The sequence below is a fragment of the Morone saxatilis genome, unplaced genomic scaffold, assembly GCF_004916995.1.
Source record: "Morone saxatilis isolate NCDOM2014 unplaced genomic scaffold, NCSU_SB_2.0 Contig23, whole genome shotgun sequence".
NCBI classification, from domain to species: Eukaryota; Metazoa; Chordata; class Actinopteri; family Moronidae; genus Morone; species Morone saxatilis.
This window is the reverse complement of record NW_023339796.1, coordinates 16741034-16764609: the sequence shown is the minus strand read 5'-3', so window position 1 is coordinate 16764609 and position 23576 is coordinate 16741034. Positions and strand designations below refer to the sequence as shown.

Genomic DNA, 23576 nt, shown 5'->3' with positions numbered 1-23576 from the left:
ACTCTCTCCATCTCTCTCCATTCCTCTCTCTCTTCATCTTCCTCTGTCTTCATCTCTCTCTCTCTATGTCCTCCTTTGTCTCTCTGTCTTCCCCCCTCTCTCTCGCTCTCTCTCTTTGTCTCTCTCCCATACTCTTACACAGGCCACACACACACACACACACACCACACACACAACACAACACACACACACACACACTAGTTTCAGTAGTGCTCAATTGCCATGGCAACAAGGATTGGCAAATGCTCCAAATATCTATGCTCAGCCAGTCAGTCACAAATAACATCCTCACAGGCTTCAAATATGCTGACCACTGGCATTTATGTACATATATATACATATATGTGTGTGTGTATATATGTACATATGATTAACATATTGCTGTGGTTATATTATGTTACATATATATCATATGTTTGTGGGTGTATATATGTAAGGATGTCTGGTTGGGCCACTCGGTGTCTTTTATACTGCGCTTTGCGCTGTTTGTCCCCCATGGCACGCTATAGTTTTGAGGTTTTCTCTGTGTTGGACGCCATGTTGTCCAAACTTTGTGTTGCCATATGCCCCATAAGGTAAGTTGTTCTTGACGTCAAATGATGTTATTGTGTAATATATGTTGTATATGACCCGTAAGGTGGAGGAGCCAGCCGCGACTGTGAGATACAGCAAGAGGTTCTTAAAGTGAATCTAAGTTTCAACCACAATCTCCTTTCTCCTCACACAAAACCCCATCAGACAGCTCCTTGGGGTGTAGAGGGGTGCAGGCGTGCAGTGGGAGTGGGTTACATATGTGTGTGTGTGTGTGTGTGTGTGTGCACGCTAAACCAGAGCTTTCTATACAGTGATTAGAGCATCAATTGCTGTCGAAATCCACTCCAGCCTGTACGATTGGTTACTGGTTTGGTGACTCATACGATCAGAGGCGCTGTGGTAAACCTATAACGAATCATATCTAATTTCAGATTTCCTCATATCAGAATATTAGCATGATGCCATAGATGACTAAAACATACCTAAAGCGGACCTATAGGTTCACCACTGAGTGCCACGGACACACCGTGATCCTCTCGTTTCACACTGGAAATGTCACATTTTTGCGTTTTTCTTGCGTTTGCTGAAGGACCCCACAGCCTGTAGACACCTCACATAAAATGGAGATCCCAAACGCATGTAGCCACTATAATATAATTGATGATAAGAGAGATAGTGTGCGCTCTATTTATAATTTGTGCGCGTAACGGTGCGTCTCTCCGTCATTAGCCAATGTGCATCCATCTGGTCGCACTGCATCAGCTGCCACGGCGGGGCTTGTGTGGACGTCACAGATCTCTCTCTCTCTCTCTCTCTCTCTCTCCTTTCCTCACCTTGCCCTTCTCGTTTTTTTGTTCTGCCAGAGCATCTCTCTCGTTCTGCTCTCTCCCTCTCTCTCTCCCTCTCTCCACCGCCCACTCCACTCACCGCCGCCTCGCCGGCTTCTTCGCCTCACCACATCGCCCGCTGCCCCCTTTTTCTGCATTTTTTAAGGGAGAAGAAACCGCACATTTTGCACCGGAAAAAAAAAAAAAATAGATCAACATGGCGAGCACCGAGGATAAACCAGCCAACAAGGAGAACACGTCCAGCTGGAAGGACTCCATCTACAACCCGAGGACCGGGGAGCTGATGGGTCGCACGGCCAGCAGCTGGGGTAAGGGTCCCCGTTACACAGCAGTCAGTCAGTAGATGTGCTTTGACATTCACGGGGCTTAAGCCTAATCTGGTGCCTTCCTCTTCCCATTTTCAAAGCATTAATAGACGCGTGCCTCCTCAATATAAAGCCTACTGTATACTCCTGTGCATGGATAGATTCAAATGACTGCCATATAGATATGGATTAGCGGAGGAACCATCATAGGCCTACATGAAGGTGTAAAGGAGAAGCCTGTACCAAGAGGCTCACCAAGATGAATGATGCTACCAAAGGTGTGCACCAGTCTCTCGTTGCTGCATAGGCAGAAATAACCAATACAGGCGATGATCAGTCACAGCAGCAGAGAATTTCTTTTTTAATGAATATTTATCATCTGCATTAACAGGATTATCAGGAAATCCACAGTGAAGACCCCAGCTGATAAAACCCCTCATTACCTAATCATATCTGAGGAGGGTGCTACAGCATTCATGACTGATCAGGCCATACATTTTATGTAATGATCCCCGGTTATTTCCACAGTGAGGTAGTAACACACCACCCTCCCTCCAGCAGCCAGCTCCTATAGGCTAGCGCACGGGCTGTCAGGCAGCCCGGGCCCCTGTGCTGCTGTGCAGTGGGATGCTCCATTGCAGTTGCATGGCCGCCCACATTAGCATGCCTGTCAAGGTCAAATGGGATTCCCTCTCTCCTCTTTCTCTCCTTTTCACGCACTGGGCAGGTGCATTGTGGGATACTGTTGGAGAGGAATGAGAGGAAGGGGGGGGTGTACAGCAGGAAGCTGAGGGGTCCATCCTTTTTTTTTTTTTTTTTCTGTCAACTTAGAGGGCATCCGTGCTGTGCAAGCTGGATGGTTGTGAACCATTTTGAGTCAAATGTTTCCATAACTGTGGCTCTTTTTTGCCCCCCCTCCCCTCCCCTGCATTGGATAAATGAGGCTTCAGATGCTTTGAGCAAACAGCGTCATCCCTAAATCCTGTGTGATGTGAAACTTCTCCAGTGAGGGGTCTCCAGTAAAAAAAATGGCCTCTGATTTGTGAGCAATGAGTAGCAATTCCCCCTTGACCCAAAATGGATTCTCTCAAAGGGATCTTACACTCAAAAGACAATCTCCTTCACCTCACAGATAAGAAAAGTGTGGAATCAGAATGCTGTTGTCCAAGCTCGTGTGAGGTTAATTATACATGACCCCTCTCTGTCTCTTCCCCTCATTATGTCTCCTTTCTATTTCTGTTTCTCCAAACTCCCTCCAGCCCTCATCCTGTTGTTCTACCTGGTTTTCTACTGTTTCTTGGCTGGTATGTTCGCCCTGACCATGTGGGTGCTGCTGCTCACTCTGGATGACTATGTGCCAAAGTACAGAGACCGCGTCCCCTATCCAGGTTAGTGTCTGTCAACATACGAGTACAGGGGAGGAAACAGGGCTTTCAGCTACTGTAACTGGCAGCATTTTCTCTTTGAGCACATTCATTATTCATACCTGCACCAATAAGATGCTGTCACAATAATGTGCTACATTATAGCTGCTTCTTGTTATTGATCTATTTTGAAGTCTGTTCCTGTGTGATGTCAGCAGGGCAGTTTGTTTGCTGTAATTCGAGATGAACCAACAGCGATGGCTGTGCATTAGTTTCTCTTGGTGGGATCATTTACTACTTTACTCTATGTTTACTTTGCTTTTTGTCTGTGTTGCAGGATTGATGATTCGCCCAAATTCACTGGATATCATGTTTAACAAATCTGACACGTTGAAGTATGAACAGTATGTCAAAACCTTGGAGAACTTTCTGCAAAGTAAGTGCACTTCTCCCTGATGCAAAGATAAATGAATATTAAAACAGATTCCATTCTCTTTCTCCCGGATCATTAGCCAGTGATTCATTCCATTTATTTGAGTGTATCTCGGCTCATGTCCGGCTCTTTATCTCTCTCAGGATATAACGATACAGAGCAGGAGAAGAACAAGGACTGCATACAGGGAGAGTATTTTGAGCAGAACAACAACGAGGAAATGACAAAGGAAGCTTGTCGCTTCAAGAGGAGCCTCCTGAGTCTCTGCTCCGGCCTCTCTGACACCAGCTTTGGCTATTCTGAGGGAAAACCTTGTGTGCTGCTGAAAATGAACAGGGTAATGCTCACTTTCACTGAGCACTCCTCTTCCTCTCCTCTCCTCTCCCTCTGTCTTTCAACCTTTTCGTCCTTCACAGCAGTCCAATGATTCATTTGATTAATTTCTAACTTTAGTTCCACACATGCAGCAGTCTGAACCTCTCCTGTTTCCCTCCCCTCATAGATCATCGGCCTGAAGCCCCGTGGGGATCCCTACATCAACTGCACAGTAAAAGTAAATGTGTTTTTTCACACTATACAGTACATGTTCTATTTGCTTGTACGTGTGTTCTTTTCTTTTTATTTCTCATAAAAAATGACCATAACAGTCTCAATATTTTGTTTCTGTTGATCTTTCATTTCTTCCTTCTTTTTGTTTGTTTTGTGTCGGATTTCTTTCTGCATGCTGTCACTGACGGCGTTAGGGTAAGATAATATGTAAATTATGAGGATAAGGCCAGTAGGAGTGTTAACACATTTTTATTATGTAACACGTCATTACGCAGGTGCCTCTAAACCCATCTTAGTACCTTTTCTAAGTCATTTAAATCTAATCGGCATAATTTTAGCCACAAATGTCCTTTTTGGAGATTGAAGCAGAACACAACATGTTTCCTACCTTATTTAAATCTCTTCACTAACAAGAAAGCGTCATGGATTTTCCTTTTTTTCATGTCCTGTCTCATGTGATCTTGAAAAACAATGTCTAATTTGCTATTAATTTAAGATAATAAAATGCATATAATGTAAAATTTACACCGACTTACACATGTTCATCTTTGTAGAGAGAGACCCCAATCCAAATGCAGTATTTCCCCAGTGAGGGGCGTATTGATAAGATGTATTTCCCCTACTACGGCAAGAAAGCCCATGTAAGTATCAATCCCCTTGGTCAGATCACATCCGCTAACATTCTCACGTGGATGTATTATTGACAGGCGGCTGTCTCTTTCCTAATGCAGGAGAGTTACGTGCAGCCCCTGGTGGCTGTGAAGCTGCTGCTCACCAAGGAGGACTTCAACAAGGAGCTGTCGGTGGAGTGCAGGGTAGAGGGCTCTGACCTTCGCAACAACGACGAAAGGGACAAGTTCCTGGGCCGCATCACCTTCAGGATCAAGGTAGTCGAGTAAAAGAGAAGACGGCCGGTAAAAAGGAAACCTGATGCAGAGGCTGCCAACGTTTGCTAAGGATTTATGTTCAAAAATCTGAAAGAAAAAAAAAATGAGAGGAAGGAAGTGTCAAATACGTCACAAAGACGCCATATATTATTGGGGTGTGGCCAAACTGTTTGATGCAGATTGGTTTGGTTTCCAGTAGGACAGCCAGTTAGATGCAGAAATTGAATGTTGCTTTGATGACATTTCTGACCCTTCTTTCCTTCATTATTCCTTGCTGACCTCCTCAAAGATTCCCAGAACAAGACACAGGCTCTGCTCCCCTGACCCCATCCATCCACCCTTTCATTCACCTGTTGCACTGTTCATTCCTCACTCAGTTAATCTTTTTTATTTTATTTTTAGCATTGATGTGATTAGAGAATTTATAGCCATTGCAACCAAGCCATTTGGAGCTGTCGTGTAATTGCTGAAACAACTTTTTTTGAAATGTTTTTAGATCTTCCTTCTGTCAGGAAGAGAGTGTTGTTTTCATCTCTCCAAGCTGTATGAACGACTGTGTTAGCACTGGTGTTGAGAGGATTTTTATCTTGCTGTATAGTACAATTGAGAAAGTGACATTTCCGACATATCTCCAGAGTATTCATAGTATCACATCACAAAGACTTCATAGGAACATACCTTGATAATCAAGTATAGCCACTGTATCCCTGTATATGAAATGCCAATTACAAAGTCCCTTTCTACATATAAATACATTGTGATCCTTACCATATTTAGGGAATTATAGATAGATCTTTGTGTTGTGGTCTGCGTAGCCACAACCCAGTCTTGTGCTGTCTGTCTGTCTGTCTGCATGTCCGTCTGTCTGTCTGCCCGTCTTCCTGTTTACTCACCTCTCCACTGCAATAGCCGATATTGTGGGTGAGCCCTCCAGGACTAGATAGGTTGTCTCACTCCACCTCGCGAGGGTGCTGCGTATTGATGGTGGGTGAGGCGACACACACGCACACACACACACATACACAAAAGGTACAGTGTAAAAACTGCTGTTAAGGCGGAGAGGCAATGGAGAAGCGTTGCAAAAATAAAAAGTTCACTGTAACTATGTACTGTATATCTTTACGTGATCTGTATATCTATCTGGGTCTCAAAGATTGTTTGTTAGTTTTCTCTCTTCTTCAGCCTGTTGATCTGATTGTCTGCCAATCTATTACTCTTCAATGTATATATATACACTATCTACCATATTTACTTAATTCACACTGTATTTTTGTCACAAAACACAATGTCTGTGCACTGTAAAGAAATAATTTAAGCAAAGATTTACAGGAAATTATCTTATTCAAAGCTATGTTTACACAGTCTTAAAAGGAACCCGCATTTGAAAGAACAACTTGTAACATCTCTTCAGGGTGCCTTAAGACCTGATTAAATAAATTGTGGAATAAAAGTGATTTTGAAGAAAAAAAAAAAAAGATTTTCCCCGTCTTCTTTTTTAATGATTTCTTAATTTGGACTGTAGCTTTTAGTCAGTGGTAAAGTAAAGGTCCTGCATTTAAATTAAATTAAAGTGTTGTCAGCAAAATATACTTAAAGCGTCAAAAGTTAGAAATTACATTATATTATTATATACATATGTTATAGTGATGCATTAATGTATAAGTTGCATTTTAATGATGTAGCTGCTGGAGGTGTAGTTTATCCCAACCTGGTGGTCCAGCTCCCTCTAAAGGCTCACAAGATAAATCCGTGGGGTCATGAGATGATTAATGGAAAGACGAAAAAACAGGAAGAACAAAGTTCTGCTTCACAAAGGTTATTTGGACTTTTCTCTAATCTTTGCTTTTTTTGCTTTTTTTGAGTGAAATATTGGATCATAAGGTTCAAGTGGAAATTATTTTTTTAGCCTGGTTCGCAGTTTATCTCTGTTTTTGAGGAAAGTCAGTGTTATTTCCTCAAATGGGCCAAAACAGCAAACAGAAGATTTAATTTGAAAATTATAGTCAATAAAATAATCTCTATGGACTGTAAAATGAAATTACATAATACTTGTGTCTTGTCTTTCAATCAGTAACCACTCATCATTGTAGCACAAATCTGCAGCCACAGGAGGGAGCCAGAAACAAGAGGGGCAGAGCGAACTGTTGGTGAGAGTGTGGCTCAAACATGGTGTTGCCAGAGATACGCCTACTGGGCAGCTGCAGAGAAGAGGTTAGTGAGCCATTTTACATAAACCATGTTTGCAGCAGATACACAGAGAGATGTTGAGAAATCCACACAATTACACTTGATAGTGGGTTCCACAATATCGGGAGGCAGCCACTGGGTAGATCCTTCTCTTCCTTTTCACCTCCACCATTAAGGTCATATCCAATAAACTCATATTGACTTGTGCTAAAATGTGTCTAAAAAAAGGAGGTAACACCTTATTAGCTACCCTTTGTTCTATTTTGAATGATTTTAAACCAGCAGTTATATCAACTAGTTATATTTCTAATTATTTTAAAGTTTAAACATACACTGTGGCTTAATCAGTGAGTGAATGGTTATAGCTGTAACTATACCCACAGCACTGGCTGTAGAAGTCAGAGTACATCAGGTCAGTGTTAAATTAAGTCTGATCACACCTGTCTGCTCTAATTTCACAGCACCCCCATCCATCAAGCTCCCACAGTGCCCCGAGGCAGCAGCAGCTCTGTCCTTCACTGTCAGCAGCAGCCTGTCCCCAGGTCCTGCTATATGAGATAATCTCTCGGGGTTTAGCTGCAGCACGAATCCACCTTAGTGTCTCCTGAACTCTTACCGTCCTTGAGTAAGAACATTGTAAACAAGTGGCGTAAAAGAAAATACCAAACAGGTATTTTCATCTGTCTCTTTCTTGGACTGGTGGCAAATAATTTGACAAATGCTGTAAATTAGGGAAAGTCTGAGCTGTAAATATCATATTACATATATGAATGTGTCTGTTTTTAATATGTTAGTTTTTGACTATTATTTTCAGTAGGTTTACTGATTTACTACAGTAATTTAATTCATGCAGCATTGTTTGAAAAAAAAAAAAACAACAACTAAAAGCTTATGTGAAAATGTGGTGAAATAACGTTTTTCAGCCGAGCACTGTAGCTGCTGTTCTCTGCTCAGACCTGTCAGTCGTCAGTAACATAAAGATGTTTCAGAACCTGAGGGGATTTAAAGCTGATTTAAGCAAAGAAGGCACAAGGATAACACTGGTTATCGCCTTATCAGCTAAGAGTTGAACTTGCCAATTTGCGGCAGCCTGGAGCACAGCCTGGCTGTAGTCAGCATCCTGAACGGGATTACTGCAGCTGATATTTTTAGGTTTTACTCTAGCGTCCTCAGCAGCACTTTCTCCCTGGTTATATTTAGCCCAGAGAACATGCGTAACATGGCACAATTTGAGCTTCTCTGACGCTGGTCGTAGGTGTGTTTTTAAAGCCTCAGGACTACAACAAATGAATATTCATATTCACAGAACAGACACACACTTTAAAAGACATATGTTTTAATTTATTCAGATGATTCAAGATTCAAGGAAGTTTCTGCTTTACATCTCATATTTCTATAGTAGCAATTCCTTTTATGTTATATTTACAAGGACATGTATCATATACATTTATATCATATTAACATTAACTTTAAAAACTCAACTCTGCCCAACATCTGGAAATTTAAAAACTTAGGAAATAATTACCCTGAGACAAGTAAACAAGAATAACAAGGATTTTCTTTTGAACTAACCCAAGTCTCTATACTCAGCTTAACAACCACAATAGTGGAGTCTTTTTCAGGATCTGGCTAGTTTGAGTTATTCACACTCATCTCAAACTAAGAAAAGAGCCCTGATGTATCACAGTGTTTTAGGGCCATGGATAGGGCAACCTGTACAGTTCTGGTATGGGAATTTATTGCCCAACTCCTCTAATTTTTCCTCCTTCATGTGCAGCAATTAACTGCTGTTTCTTCACTCATCTCTCTCCCAGCATCCCAGGGCTACAGACTTTTCTCATAGCACCAACAGTAGAGGGACTGAAGAGGTGAAGAGTATTCTTCATTTTCTTCCAAACAAACCCTACATTTTAAATTACTTACATATTTGCCTTTCTCTCTGTGCATAGATATATTTCTTTATATACAATAAATACAATTGCAGATGCCTTTTATAGTTTATATAAAACTAAAATATGTAGGATGTCAATGCAGTGATCAACCTTAATTATGAGGTTTATGATCACAGCATATAATATTAAACACTAGAACTATCTCTTCCACATGTGCTTAAAAAGCACTCTTTAAACAGTTTTCAGGGTTTGAAGACATTTGTTCCAGTTGGTTTAAAGCGTAATGTTGAATGCAACAGCAGTGCTTCAGAATGTAATTCTACTGCAAATACTTTTACAGTTTGGACATTTTCTTCATAAAGTAATATAGTGTTTCTGGCACAAAGGCCTCTAACGTACTAATCTAACACTAGCATCCTTAATGAAAAGGTTGTAAAAATGAACTCTAGCTGTTAACCAAAGAGATGATGCTGAAAATACATCATCACATCCTCCATAAATTACTGAACCTTGCCTTCAAAGCAGTAGATCTTTAAACCAAGAGCATCCTTACAGGAGAGGGGTGGTACATCTTTCTCAACGTAGATGCTCGTGCATGCCTCTTTCATAAAACATGATCCCTCTCTTACATCAATGTTAATGTGCATATGACTGAGAAAACAAATTATTGAGTGTTATTACTGGTATATGATATCACACATGTGGATTCTCACAGCAATATACACGTGCCGGACTTCTTTTCATCGTCAGGATCTCCTCCACCCTCTTTCCTGTTGGGATCATTGAGCTCGTCAAACAGTCCAGTCTCAATCATCTCCTGCTGCCACTGAATGGGCACAGCACCTGTGTTAAACTCCTTGAAGAATTTGTCGTCCTTTGCGTCAAACTCGATGCCCTTGATCTCGGAGAACTCTGCGATGTCGCCGGTGTCTTTGGCATAGACAACGTTGGGCTTGGGAACCCAAGGAGGATCCACCAGCCCTGCCTCCAGACGGGGGAAGTTGATGGTCTTGAACCACGAGTGCTTCCTGGGATCCTCCATGTTGTTCCTAAAGAGAGGTGGTTGAAAACAACAACATTAGACTAGAAATAAGAATAGAGTGGCTGCACAGGTTGATGCAACAACTGGTTACGGTTAAGTTGAACCTTACTAAACCAGGTCATTCATAACAAGCTTGTTACTCCAATCTCTATTTCGTGAACCAAAATGCCAATAAATATCTGACAAATTAATATTTTTATGTTTATGGAACTGATTTCAGATTTAATTTTGAAAAATATACTATTATTGATATACTTATTCCAATTCCATTGACACACCATGTACCAAATATTCAGATATGCTACGCCACAGTGTGCTGCCACTTAACAGCCCATGGCTGAATTATATCTTAAAAGAGTAGAAGAACCTCTTACTTTATACCCAGGCGCTCTTCAATTTTCTTCTTGAGGAACTGCTGGATGATGTCCTTGGTTTCAGCATCAAAGCATTTGTGCTCCCACTTGGGTTCCTCGTTGAGAATGCGGCGCTGTACCTCCTCCTTCTCCACCTTCACCTTCTGGCTCTCAGCGCCTTTGAAAGGTGTGTAGCCAGCCACCATCTCATAGATACTGCAGCCCAGGGCCCACCAGTCCACTGATGTCCTGTATGGAGTTTTGCTCAGGAGCTCAGGAGCCATGTATGCTCCAGTACCAGCCTGGTAGAGAAAGAGAAGGGTGTGGGGAATATTGACTATGATTTACATCTATAAATCACAATATTTTTACTTGTTAGAAAGCATAGTGTGTTTTATATGTTTAGAAACTGAGATTTTGTCTCTTTTAGAAAGTGAGTCTTGTAAATGGAAGCAATGAATCTACTGTCTGAGCACATTTACAGACTTGTGACGTGACAGTGACATGAGCAATGAAAACAGTGTGTAACCTTGTTCCCGAACAGGGATCAGGAAGAGGGTCTTGTGGAAGTAAACAACTTTAAAACTGTGAAACATAACCTTCATACAAGTTGACAGGTGAGACTGACAAGTGTTACAAAGGTCAGTTGCCTGGGTTACTAAAAGCTTTACTCTAGTCCTCGTCATCTTCTCTTTCTGTATCCCTCTGTGTAACTTTGACCTTTCCCTCTCTTGCTTATACTCTCTCCCTGTGCCTCTGCTCCCCTCCCTCTATGACCTCACCTGCAGGCCAGGAGCTTAATCCTAATGCTAAGCCTACTACCTGTCAAGAATCATGTGTGTCTACACACTGACAGAGTTGTCCAGCCTCTTATATAAAGGCAGGACATTTCTGGACACTATATCCACCAGCAGAAATGTGTAACATCCAGACAACCTGCAGCCATGCCTCTAATGTATAATTAATGCACGCAAACCACAAGCTGGCATGCAGCTGATCGCTTTATCCTCGCCACTGCAAGGAAGTCCTCAAGAAACCCTGTAGCAAAAATCTTTTTTTGGAAAACCCTGTGTTAGCACATGGAGTGTTATATAGGTATTAATGAGGACTGCGGGATCCACTGTCCTTTTATAGCCACTTAAATGTAGTAACACCTTAAAGACAATTAGCATGACCTTAGAGAATTCCTATTATTGTTTTACACTGATAAAGGTATCGGACACTGCGTCATTCAACAAGCTCTTAAAACGTCTACTGTTAAAGTCGTAAAAACAATGCCGTTTTATTTTTTTCTTTTTGCTTGATAGATTTGGATCACTAGACTACTTTGAGATCTCTCCTTTAACAAGTGTGATAGAAACTTGGCTGCAGATGTGCCTGGATTTGCCCTTCTGACATATTAATGAAGGCATGATATTACAACTCCAGTGACCAAATTTTGCATGCAAGACTTTTTTGTCCTCCTGTCACCTAGCATGCAAATCTATTAAACTTCACTTCACAAGCTTTCTCTAACTATGTTCTGTTCGTCTGATGTGTGTATATCTGTTGGTTTAACTTAACAAATAAACACCTTAACACTTTGGTCAGTCAAATGGGAAAAAACTGTTAATGTAATGATCAACATCTGAGTTCAAGGTACAGATCTGTCACCTTGTTTGCAAACTAACATGTCTAAACATATTCAATTTACTTTACTTTACTTGGATCTGTCAATCTAATCAGGGACAGACTTGTGTAATGCCCACTAAGAGGATTAGGGGACCAAAGCCAGCCTTGTCTGTAGGAGGTTAGTCCAGTCATTTTGGCTGGCTGAGGAGCATCAGAGTACTGGATAATGAGCTTACTGGACTTTCATGGAACCAAGAGCTTACTCTTTGCTGCTGCAAGTAAGTCCAGAAGAAAGCCTGAAAAGAAAACCCTTGCAATATACTGTAAGTATTGGAAGATGTGTAACGTTGTTCTGACAGTAATTGTATTACGTTGTGGTTATGCACCATCTGCATGATAATATTTTCGTCAGCACCTGGCACATTTTTAAAGCTTGATTGATGTGAGAGGCCATCATGATGTTCTGTCACTGACAACCTCTTCTTTTGCATATTGTCGGTCATTTGTTGAGGGTTATCCTCAGTTGTGCAGCCAACATCAGGCTGAACTTATTGATGAAATGCTATCTGTGTTAGTCTTTTTCATGGCAAGAAGAAATACAGGCTATAGGCTTTGTAAAGCTGAGGCAACTCTCTCAACGTAATGTCTCTATAGAAATAACTAAATCTCTGCAACCAAACTGCTGAAGGAACCCTTACATGTATTGACTGCTACTAGCACTGGACCTCCAAGGTCTCTATTACAGCCCCTACACAAAATGGTGGCCTATAAATGGCCAGGCTATAATCTGAGTGCTAAAGGATCAAATGAGTTATATAATGGAATCAGAGACTCTCATTGCACAGATCTTTAAGCAATCCAGTAATCCCTGTCCGGATTTAAAGTGAAAACCTCACCAAGACTAAGAGTCCAGTTTTTAGCTTCATCCTCATTGTTGGGTAAGTGAACATGGACAGGGTGGATATGAAGATGAGGTATCACTCAGCCGCCAGTGATCCTTTTCTCTGTATTTCTTTTCTGCTGCAGTTTGTGTGCGAATATGTGGGGTCTTAAACTCAGTCCAACCCTGTAGATGATTAATTAATTAATCTTACTGAATTTAAAGTTTAGCAACATACATAACAGAATCAGGGGAGGATCCTTGCCTGCCCTTTGGTGTACGCAACTTCAAAGGCTTTAAAAAATAGATGAAATGACCTTTTAGGGGTAGACATCTTTCATCATGATGTAAAATCTTATTATGATTCCCATCATTGCTGACATCATCCAGCTAGATCCTGTTCACAGCACCCTAATGTCTCAGAAATCGCAACTTGGTGCACTTCTTTATTGTGTTTCAAAAGTAAAGAGAGAGCCATTTCAGCCAGAATGTCAATCCTTTGTGTGAATCTACTCACCATCTGGGTGACAGTCTTTTCTGGAGCAATCTCTATAGCCAGACCTAAATCTGAAAGTCGGCACTGGCCTTGGCTGTCCAGCAACACGTTCTCTGGCTTCATGTCACGATATATGATATTCATTTCATGCAGATGAATAATGCCGGTGGTAATCTGCGCTGTGTAGTGGATGATGCGCTTCATCTCAATGCCCTTGTCCACACCCTTGCCATCATAGCCTATGTTGTAGATGTGGTACTTGAGGTCTCCTCCATTCATCAGGGTCATGACAAGGCACAGATGTGTCTTGGTGTCATAAGCGTAGGCCAAGTTGACCAGAAACAGGCTGTTAACCTTCTCCAAGATCTTCTTCTCCAACAGGGCCATCTTCTCACCACCCTTCTTCTTCAGTCGCTTTTTACACAACTTTTTGCAGGCATACATCTGGCCTGTGTTCTTCACTTGAACAGCGCATACCTGGAGAAAGACACATCATTTGTTAAAAATGAGGATGATGACACCATTTCCTACAGAAACTAAGCATGGCCTACTGGTACAAGGCCTCTTGACAGCACAGGAACCTTTGCACTACACTGATCAGAAAAGTGTGATGGGAATGAAAGTGACCTTTAGGAAAGCTGAAAAAATAAAAAAGGGTACTTTAAATCATGAATCCATGCCATCACATATTTCATGATTTGGAATGTTGATATAATCACAAATAATGCCTCCTTCTTTTGACTCTGAGGACTGAAGGCAAGAAAATTGGTTCAAGAAGACAACCTCACTTGATCCTTGATCCTTGCCAACTGTGTCTTGGCATCTAATTTGCCACCCGTCTCATTCACATCTTCTGGTATTCCTTCTCTATAGATCAGATTTGTTCACTGCATTGCACTGCTTAGAAAGTTACTTTAGCAGTTTCAAAATGATTGTCCAGGATCATGTCTCATGTATGTGCTGCATTATGGTATTTTAGTCACAGCAAATTTCCAAGTTATACTAGCAGCCTTCATTGTTATTTTAATAACAATATACTGTACATAACTGAAATCATTTTTAGATGTCTAAACTGCTCTCTACACTTCTATCATTGCATTTATCTTCTAAGTTGCCTTTTGGATGTATGCTCAAGCTTGTTGCTGAAAGCTTGACTCAGAAAAGAGGTTCCTCAAGGGTTGATTGTGGGTCCTCTGGATGTTCATGAGATCAGTATCAGTATCAGATCTTGTCACTATCATCACAAGATCTTACAATTTGTCTTTAATTTCTTCAGATATCTCTCATCTATCTCTAATACTTTAAATGATTATCACAACAATGTATTTCATTCACAAGAACTCATACTGCTATTTTCGGTCCCTGGAATTACTGCTGGTTCATTATGTTTACATATCAGTTTTTATTTTAAAACAAACAACCCTGAAACAGTTTTCTGTTGATGTGATTTTATATTCTTAGTTGATGACTTGTGATTTACATGCTTTACTGTCATCCTCAGGTCTGTATTGAAAAAGAGATCTTGATCTCAATAGGCCAATAAAAGTCTATATTTGATAATAGCTGATCTGTTGCTGGTTCTATCAATGCAAGATTACTGCTTCCTGCATTGTGGCTTTATATTTGTTACATTGTGAAACATAAGCCATGATTTTCTAAAATTCAACAGGTATGCCCATATGCCTCAAGACTTCATGGTCACCTTCACACAAAGTAATCCTAATGATTATGTAAGGTATGATCTCTTGTCCAATATACTTTCTTATACTTCCAAGCTAATATACCTAGGATTTTCCTAAGAACTGAACAACGCTGATAATGCACCATACTACTTCTGTAGCACTATACATACAAATATGAGGGTAATACATATTTTTGACACCATCATACCTAAGAAACCTGTCGGGGAGTCCTACTTTCATAAAATTCTATGTAAATGCGTTTGCATGCTTACCTCTCCGAAGCCTCCTTTTCCCAGAGTTCTGAACTCATAGAAGTATTTGTCACTGATGGGCTGTTTCTCATACTCTTTCCACTGCAGGAATTTATCAAAGAATGGGCTTTCCTGGTATTCTGTAAAAGGTTTACCTTTTAAAAACTCTCTTACACCTTCCTGGACTTTGGTTTTCATCACCTCCTCAAAGGTGGCATCTGTCACAGCTTTGCATTTGTCACTAGGCTCCCCAGTAAGAAAGGCCAGGAAGTTCTTGGAGTCAGCCTTGCAATACTTGTTGATGATGTTTGTGCGTGCCTTGTCTTTTGTTGCACCTTCAGCCAGATCCCAGTCATACAGCTCATCCAAAAAATCAGCAGCAATCTTAAACTCAGGTTTAGTTACCAGGAAATCACGGAAAAACTTTTTGCCAACAGGCTGCCTTTCACAAAGTGATGTAAAGTCCTTGTCAATGGAAGATCGTACCGTAGCACATTGCTCAGGCTTGGGGAGAGACAAGCTGCGACGGCGCTTTTTCATCTCCTTGTCATCACCACCCTGGGCTTTTAGGTAGGCCGTGTTGGCCACCAGGTTATCCAGTCCCGCCATGTCACACATCTTGGCGGCTGTATGTGGTCTATCCTCCCTAAGTGACTGGTTTCTTCAGTGGCTCCCCAGGGATGCAGCGTCTTGCAGAATGTTTGTGTCTGTGTGAGAGTGCGCTGCGCTCCAAAGCCAGTGTGCAAATGAGCTCCTTCACCCAGCCTACCTGCAAACCTAAGACACACTGACACACCCAGTAATTACTCATTTAGAATTAAATACCAGGGAGGGATTTTGGCTTAAGGATCTTTGTGTGGTCTATTCAAGGATGCTGTGCACGGAAAGGGAATCGTAAGCGGACTCTGTCCTAAGAGGCTTTGTAGCCCTCTATATTTGCTCATGGTGTTCAGTAGTCTCTAATAGTGGTCCAAGGGGTTATGTTGACTATGAATTTAATGGTGAAACAGTAAAAGAAGCAAAAGAGCAAGACACCTTTAAAGAAATGTCATAGTAGTTTTTGGAGGGTCCTCCTAATGAACGTTGTAAGAAACTGGACTAACACAGTAAAGTTTAGTTGAGTATTTACATATGATATTGTATTATATGGATAGAAAATAAGATTGTATTTGAAGCCATCAGAACAGAATCAGATTAATGGTTATCACTGAGGCAGTCAATATGGTGAACTATGGCTCTACGATATAGCAGAATATCCACCAGCATCCTCCTCTTCTTCTCTTTCCTCCTCCCAGTCTCAAAAGAACAGGTACTTCAGAGAGCTTACTCTTAATCTGTCTGCTTCTCCTCAGGCTCTTTCTTTCATTCTCATATTTTAACCTCATTCATCAGTGACCACCAGCTTTTTTGAAAATTTAAAAGAATTCAATTACTACAATGATAATTATATCTTGTTTTAACAAAATGTACATGCAGTGTAAAGACTAACACTACAGAGTGAATTGTAAATAAAATATGGATTTGGATTGAAGATGTAGGTAATTTTCATTGAGTCATAGTTCAATAAGACATCTGAAATAGCTCTGTCTAAACTAATATGAAGATCTCTGTTGTATGTTTTTTAAATTTGAAGGACACCTGCTCCTTCAGTAGATAAAAACCTTTAAAAGCAGATGTGTTTTTCAGTGTGTGGAGTCAATCTGTCGAATTCTCTGGGGAATAAACACACAACTTTGTCATTAGTTGAGCATGTGTGTGTTTTTATGTGTGCATAGTGGCACACACATGCACAAACGGTTGTCAAAAGGCATTGGCAAACTATATGTGGTAGACCATTTATGTTTGTAAATGACTAACATTAGGTGCTCAGTGGGCCAATAATTTATATTTATATATCCATATTGCTACAGCACATATCTTTCAGACAGCAGGTAACAATGTAGCACTGGTTGTTAAAATCAAGAGTCAACACAGAGACTCAGGGGATCAGACCAATGTGGCACCAGAGCTCCTTTCTACGAGCTGGTTTATAAAAAGCCTGAGGAGTATGACCTCAGTCATGTGACAGAACTGAGGTTAAAGTTAAAACAGGTTAAACCCACGACCTGTGACACGCTTGATATCCAACAGTGATACAACACACAGAGAAGGAAAGCCAAAAGATTTTTAGGCAAATACAGGTATTTTTCTGACTGAGCTAAAAGGTACATTAGCTTTCTATGTCAACCTGTCGTCTCATCTTATTACAATTCTGGTAATAGACTACATAAATATATACTGTACAATCAGTCTATACAGACAAATGGTCTTCATTTGTACACATGTAATGTGATGAATTGGCTTTTTCATTCCTTTGTTGCTTTTGGCAGTAACCCTAAGCTACAGCTATGGTGATGTAGGCTAATTCAGTAAGATAAACCTCAGATAATATTAGCTAATCCTTTCTCAAATGGTCTCAACCTCTCAGTGCCCTGCAGAAGATCAAGGGCTTTGCTTGCCGTCAGAGAGCTCCAAACTCTTCTAACTTATGAAAGGTTAGAGAATAGAGCAACCAGTAATTGAATTTGTCACAAAAGGAAAACACATAATGACTGATTACACCAGGGACTTAAAAAATAGAATCAAGTGCTTAATACAAGCAAAACTATAATTTCAAATTTTATAGGAAAAGAAGTGTCTATTACAAATGTTAATCATGTTGTAAATAGATTATAGTGTGAGTAAAGCACTTAAGCCTCCTGAGCAGATCAAAAAGGAGCCATAGATTTCATCTTTAACTGGGTCAGGGAAGGCAAAGAGAGGTAAGCTGAGAGCTCACACGTCACTCTATGGGTTTCCCCATTTACTCTACAGTGGATCCCTGGTGAGCTGTGTAACTGTCATTGAGGGACCTATCAGAAATTAATGTATTCATTCAAAAAATGTGTATGGCAGCAGCCTTAAACAAACTATAAAAATAAAACTGTAGGAATAAATGTGATTTAGTGATACAGTGGAGACAAGTTAGAAAAATCAAGGTACATACATACATCAGATACATTCATTTCCTTTGTTTCAGATGTTTGATCTTTTCTGATTTAGATGTTTGCTCTTTGAGCAGCCTGCTCCTGTAACCATGGGGGGATTAGCCTGGCCTGAGGAGGGAGTAAAGGTTAATATGTGCAGAGCATTCTCATCCTATGTCCCACATGGTCTGCTTTATGGTCTTAACGTTGTCTGGCTCCATCCTCTTATGTCCTCTGTCAAGCTTTTAAGCAAGAGGCAGTGCATGGAAAGTTTTTCCAGTAGAGCAACAAGATTTTAATAGAAAAAAGTGGGAAAGCAATAACCAGGGATTTTTCAGGGGGTGCTTATAAATCAAGTACTTAGAACTGCAGCTAAAACACAAAAACAGTCTGGTGCAGTACCTACACAACTGCAATGTGCCTCAAGGTTTCTGTTCTTTCTCTAGTCTCATGTCAATTTAAACAATTGATCTGAAGCACAATACAGTGCGCGGGGCAGATGGACTTGATGCAGGAATACTGGAGTTCTATAGGTACTACCGGTTAGTGTCTAAAAATATTTTTAATTTAGCGTACACTTAAACTAAGGTTGGGTTTTTTTTAGGTGAGCCCCTGCTCTGCTACCCTGCTGGGACTCCTGTCTGTGTCTCTTACATAGGGGTGCGATGCCTACCGCCTATTGAACATATACAGTAAATAGTTTGGTTCCAACACTTTAAGCAGGAACACTAAACTCTCCCACTATGCAGTAGAAATACATTTTCCTATAGATATGAAAATAATGCTGACAGTTTTAGATTTAGATTACTAAGCCATTTAAATGTATAAATGATTATGCTATTGCCTGGAGTTTCTGGAGTAAAATAAGCAGCTAGGCATGGTTAACTTTTATCAAAATGTTCAGCCTATTTTGGCCATGTTAGTCGATTTGATTGTGATTTATGATCCTACTTTGATCATTGACTGACTATGAATACTTTATCACAAAACAATTACTCAGAGAGGATTCCTCAATACAAAATCTTCCATCACTGGGGGTCTGTGGTTTTATGTCCATCTACTGTGGGGGTGCTTGACATTTAAATATAGGGGAACACCTGACTTAGCAGATTAAAAGGTCTCCTCATTGTGACTGCTTCTTATAGAGAGGAATGGAGGGCAAAGCAGGTCAGGCGAGTTGGACAAGACAGCAGTTAAACTTGGAAGACCCAAACATGAAGTGATGGTTTACTAGAAATACCTGTGTTAGAGGGCTCTGTCCATAATAATATGAATTACCATGTCCCAAACATCAGGCAGAGGTTTGTGAACATCAGATGGGATTTCAAAACTTAGATTGTGCAAAATCTGTGGTAAGGTGGAAGCTTGTCTGCAACCCAAGAAGTCACTGAGGAAAGCTGCGCAGCTGAATGAGGATGTTGTTCACATCTGGTTGGCATCAGGAACCCCAGATTCAGTAGGGAAGTACCTACAGGCCAAAAAAAGTCAGTAACTGAAGTTGATACAGATAGCTTGAGGCGAGGAAGAGGACTTTTAAATGGACTTCTGTAATTATTCATCCACCAGGGAGGATCCAGATATTTTCATGTGCTCTCTAGACACAAAAGGACACAGAGCTGAAGAATTAGATCAGAATTAGCGGTGAAAGGTGCCTTTAGGGAGATACAGTACGGGCCAGTAGCACAGGTGGCTGCTACTCAGCTCTAGCTAATATCTGCTCAAACTCAAGCTCTCAATGTTCTGCCTAAAACCATTTAAGTTTTGGTTAGAAGTGCAGCACTCCAGCTGATTCTGGGTTATATCTGGGGAAATTGTCAGGGTCTAGTTTTATTTATGTCTTTAATCAATGTTTTTCTTGCATTTCATAGACTTTGAATTTGATTTTTATTCCAACCATCACTAAGGACAAAATAATCCACTTCCACTCAACATAGTTGCAGACACTTACCAACATAAAGTAAAGACAAACAGGTAGGCAGACAGAAAGACACTGATGATGTACAGTACACAGAATGGACCATTAGCACTAGCAGCTTGTGCCCCCTAGGGGACTGTTTTTTCTGTGTGCACTGCACTCATAATCCTATCAAAACTAACAGACATTATATGTGTCTTAAATGAATCCAGATTGTGATGTAGGTGCAACTAACCCATTTACCAAATAAACAGCAATGCATGCAAATAAAATTACGGTTCTATGTTTTAATTTTCACAAAGCAAATCTTCTTTCTTTTTCCCGCCTTGAAGATACCTTTTGTAACAGAATCGACCTTGACTTTTTCTTTGATATATAATTAATAATTAATTAACTAGTAATAAATTATCATAACTATTAACAGTACTTTTGATCATTTTTGTTTAGTTGAATTTTTTGTAATTTACAACCTACATTCATCAATAATAACACAAATGTGGAGGGTAAATCTACCTAAACACATGTTTACATGTATTTGGACGGTAGTTCATCAAATGTTAATGAAATACATGAATAGTAGCTATATTCTATTAGAAAAATGTATACCATGTTCTAGATAAATACTTCTTTCTGGTTGGTCAGAAAGTGTAAATTCAACTACTGGATTGGTAATATTGGTACTGGGTTAGTACTCAAACTTGTGAACTAGTTTCACACTAAATAACTATCGTATTACCATTTTAACTGTAGAATAAAATTGTTGTGCAATGGTTCATGTACTTTATAAATATCACATTTGGAACTTTTATGTTTTATTTTTTAATTTACTGTCTGTTTTAAGTGCTACTCCTCCATACTAAAAGGGAACTTAGCCACTGCAGTATTGTGGGCACTGGCTGATGGGTCAACTGGGGACTACCTCTCCTGGCTGGACTAATAACACATCGTGATCTCACAGGAACTGGAACAACTCCTCCTTTTAAAGAATATAACACTGACCTGGTTAACAAACATTAAAATTGAAATATGTTTAAGTAAAAGGGTCAAACGTAATAATAAGGCACACAGAATCCTGACTAGTTGCAAAGGAATGAGTAAGGAACACCTCAGAAATAACTGCTTACCAATGAATAGCAGTTCCTGAACAATGATAATCCAATCAAATAACAATCTCCATGTTATTTGAGAATACAGATACCAGCAGATACCAATGGCCCAGTATTCATTGATTCATTTCCCATATATCGGTGAACATGCTATGTAATTACTTTTTTAATTTGTTCCTGATTAACTTAGAATTACTTGTGAAATGTAACAAAAACAATAACTTACTATTACTGCTGTATTACTGTACATACATGCTACTAATTACATATTTACTTGTAGCCACCTAGTTAAAGTGTAGTATCATATCATAAACATGCATTGTAACATAGCTTAAAATGACTTACCATATTTGTGTCCCCTAAAGTAATGTTGTGTCATCCAAAACTGGCAAGTAGTTACTGAGGTTTTACTCAGCATTAGTTTATGAATGACAAGCCACAGACAGAAGAATTGTAATTGTATATATCAAATTTATATTAAATCAACAACTTACAATATGATAAATAACAACTTGTATATTACAATAGACAATTATTACATACTACAATGTCCTATTGGTTTGTTTGTTTGTTGGTGTTATTAATGTACACTAAGTCAGAAGAGTCATGGCAATATGGACATACTAATTAAAATGTCCCCAAACATCCTGTAGAGGATTAACATATATCAAACTAACTAAAAATAATAATTTTACATTTGACAAATAAAAGATTATCTTCAGATAATCAATACACAACTCATTTTAAGTTAAGGAATGTGTATAAATGGCATATCAATATAACAGTAATCCTACAGGATTTATGCAACATTTGATTAACCCAGTGTCTCGTCTGGGACTGCACCGCAGTCTACTCTACTATCGTTCAGTGCATTGTTCTGCACCACTGTTTCCACCACACAGTTTTCCTCCAACCATTGGCCAGACACAAGCACACTGGAATCAGAGCCAGCTTCGGGTTCAGGGTTAGGGCTAGGTTCAACATCACAGCAAGAGCTGGTGTCAAAGCCAATACCGGTATCGGTGCCAAGGCTCAGATCGGGGATAGAGCCAGGGTGAGATTCCTCCTCACAGCCAGATGTCTGGTCTGAATCTTTGCTTTCATCGAGAGATTTCTCTGTCTTTGTATCTGGGTCAGAGACCTGTTCTCCCTGTTGCTCCTCCGTCTTCAGCCTTCTGCGGCTGATCAACTTCTGCAGCTGTAACTTGCTGGTGAAGAAGATGCTGCGCCAACCCACTTCAAGTGCCAGTGAAGCCACCTCAGCTGAAACTGTGTTGCAGCGCCGCCGCACTGCCTGCTCCCAAAACTCCTCTGACCCACAGAGCTGAGGAGCAGAAGTGAAAAGTATAAGTAATGTATTACAATACACATAACAGCCGATTTTGTTGCATTGCATTGATTTAATTCCTATTTATTGGAAGAATGTAAGAATAGAATATTACTCTAGATGTAATAACTGATGATTTATAATGATGTATTTACATCAGACAGAAGCCAAAATGTGCAATGGGGAAACCTAAAATAACAGACTTGATGTTTCTGAACTCAGTTTATGTTTATTTTTTCAGCATCTCTTTGTGTGTCTTGAACTCACCTGCCTGAACCTGCGTGATGTTCGTCCAAGCTGACCCACATCCTCTAGTTCTAGATCATTTATTATCCGCAGAAGTAAGGAGTCGGACAGGTGCTCCAGATAATCATAATGGCCTTGGCACAAAGCTTTGGTGTACTCCAAGATGTGATGACCAAAAACCATACTGACCTCACCTGGAAAGAAGCCCATTGCCCTGAGCAGTTAGTTTGCTCTCACAAGACATAAACTATAGAGTGATAAACACCTACAGCACTGTATAATAAAAAGTACACATTTCTGTACAGGTCTACTGGCAACATAAGAATGATAATTGTGCAAAACATAATCTTATGGCTTCATCAAAGCGTAGGCTAATTAAGGCCTTGATTATATCTATCTATTCATAGGAGCTGGGCAGTAACTATTTAAAAAATATTTAATGCATTTAAGCAAAACTTAATGGAGTATGTGTCTTTTTAACATCACGTTGCAAAACACACACAAACACAGTTTATAGATCACAGTAATCACACTAACAATCAACAACAAGTGTCCCAATAAGCCATGACAGTGTGCCAGCATGCACAATAAAGACTGAGAAATAAAAGTAATTGTGATTGTACTGACCCTCCAACATTCAAATCACTGACAAAAACACACCTT

General features: G+C 40.0%; 3 protein-coding genes across 6 annotated transcripts in view; 1 reads left to right on the top strand and 2 right to left on the bottom strand.

The window, feature by feature from the left end:
* Positions 1-516: 516 nt before the first annotated feature.
* Positions 517-5565, top strand: atp1b3a (ATPase Na+/K+ transporting subunit beta 3a). Of its 4 annotated transcripts, none has more exons than XM_035671168.1 (8): positions 517-575; positions 1398-1690; positions 2947-3075; positions 3389-3487; positions 3628-3821; positions 3987-4037; positions 4588-4674; positions 4765-5565. In XM_035671168.1, exons 2-8 carry the CDS (start codon positions 1579-1581, stop codon positions 4930-4932), a joined length of 840 nt encoding a protein of 279 aa, XP_035527061.1. In that variant the 5' UTR covers positions 517-575; positions 1398-1578; the 3' UTR covers positions 4933-5565. The 4 variants fall into 4 exon arrangements, with proteins under 4 accessions (XP_035527061.1, XP_035527063.1, XP_035527062.1 ...); XM_035671169.1 differs by having other exon boundaries at positions 546-575; positions 1528-1690; XM_035671170.1 differs by lacking the exon at positions 1398-1690 and having other exon boundaries at positions 518-575.
* A 4143-nt stretch (positions 5566-9708) lies between these two features.
* grk7a (G protein-coupled receptor kinase 7a) lies at positions 9709-15932 on the bottom strand. Its single transcript, XM_035671149.1, has 4 exons — positions 15336-15932; positions 13403-13858; positions 10416-10696; positions 9709-10048 (listed from the first exon to the last, which is right to left on the bottom strand). The coding sequence occupies exons 1-4, from the start codon at positions 15930-15932 to the stop codon at positions 9709-9711; spliced, it is 1674 nt and encodes a 557-aa protein (XP_035527042.1).
* Positions 15933-21898: 5966 nt separating this feature from the next.
* fbxo36b (F-box protein 36b) overlaps positions 21899-23576 on the bottom strand; it is a 2628-nt gene continuing 950 nt past the window's right edge. The window contains exons 3-4 of the mRNA XM_035671164.1: positions 22935-23107; positions 21899-22664 (exon numbers count right to left, since the gene is read on the bottom strand). Of these exons, the coding sequence (XP_035527057.1) occupies positions 22155-22664; positions 22935-23107 (683 nt within the window). The 3' untranslated portion in view covers positions 21899-22154. The remainder of the gene's footprint in view (positions 22665-22934; positions 23108-23576) is intronic.

Coding starts and splice junctions, on each gene's coding strand:
- atp1b3a (XM_035671168.1), top strand. CDS start 1,579: ATGGCGAGCACCGAGGATAAACCAGCCAACAAGGAGAACACGTCCAGC. Junction 3,488..3,627: donor CTTGGAGAACTTTCTGCAAA/GTAAGTGCACTT, acceptor TATCTCTCTCAG/GATATAACGATACAGAGCAG. Junction 4,038..4,587: donor ACATCAACTGCACAGTAAAA/GTAAATGTGTTT, acceptor TCATCTTTGTAG/AGAGAGACCCCAATCCAAAT.
- grk7a (XM_035671149.1), bottom strand. CDS start 15,932: ATGTGTGACATGGCGGGACTGGATAACCTGGTGGCCAACACGGCCTAC. Junction 10,697..13,402: donor AAAAGACTGTCACCCAGATG/GTGAGTAGATTC, acceptor TTTCTCTACCAG/GCTGGTACTGGAGCATACAT. Junction 10,049..10,415: donor GAAGAGCGCCTGGGTATAAA/GTAAGAGGTTCT, acceptor ACCTCTCTTTAG/GAACAACATGGAGGATCCCA.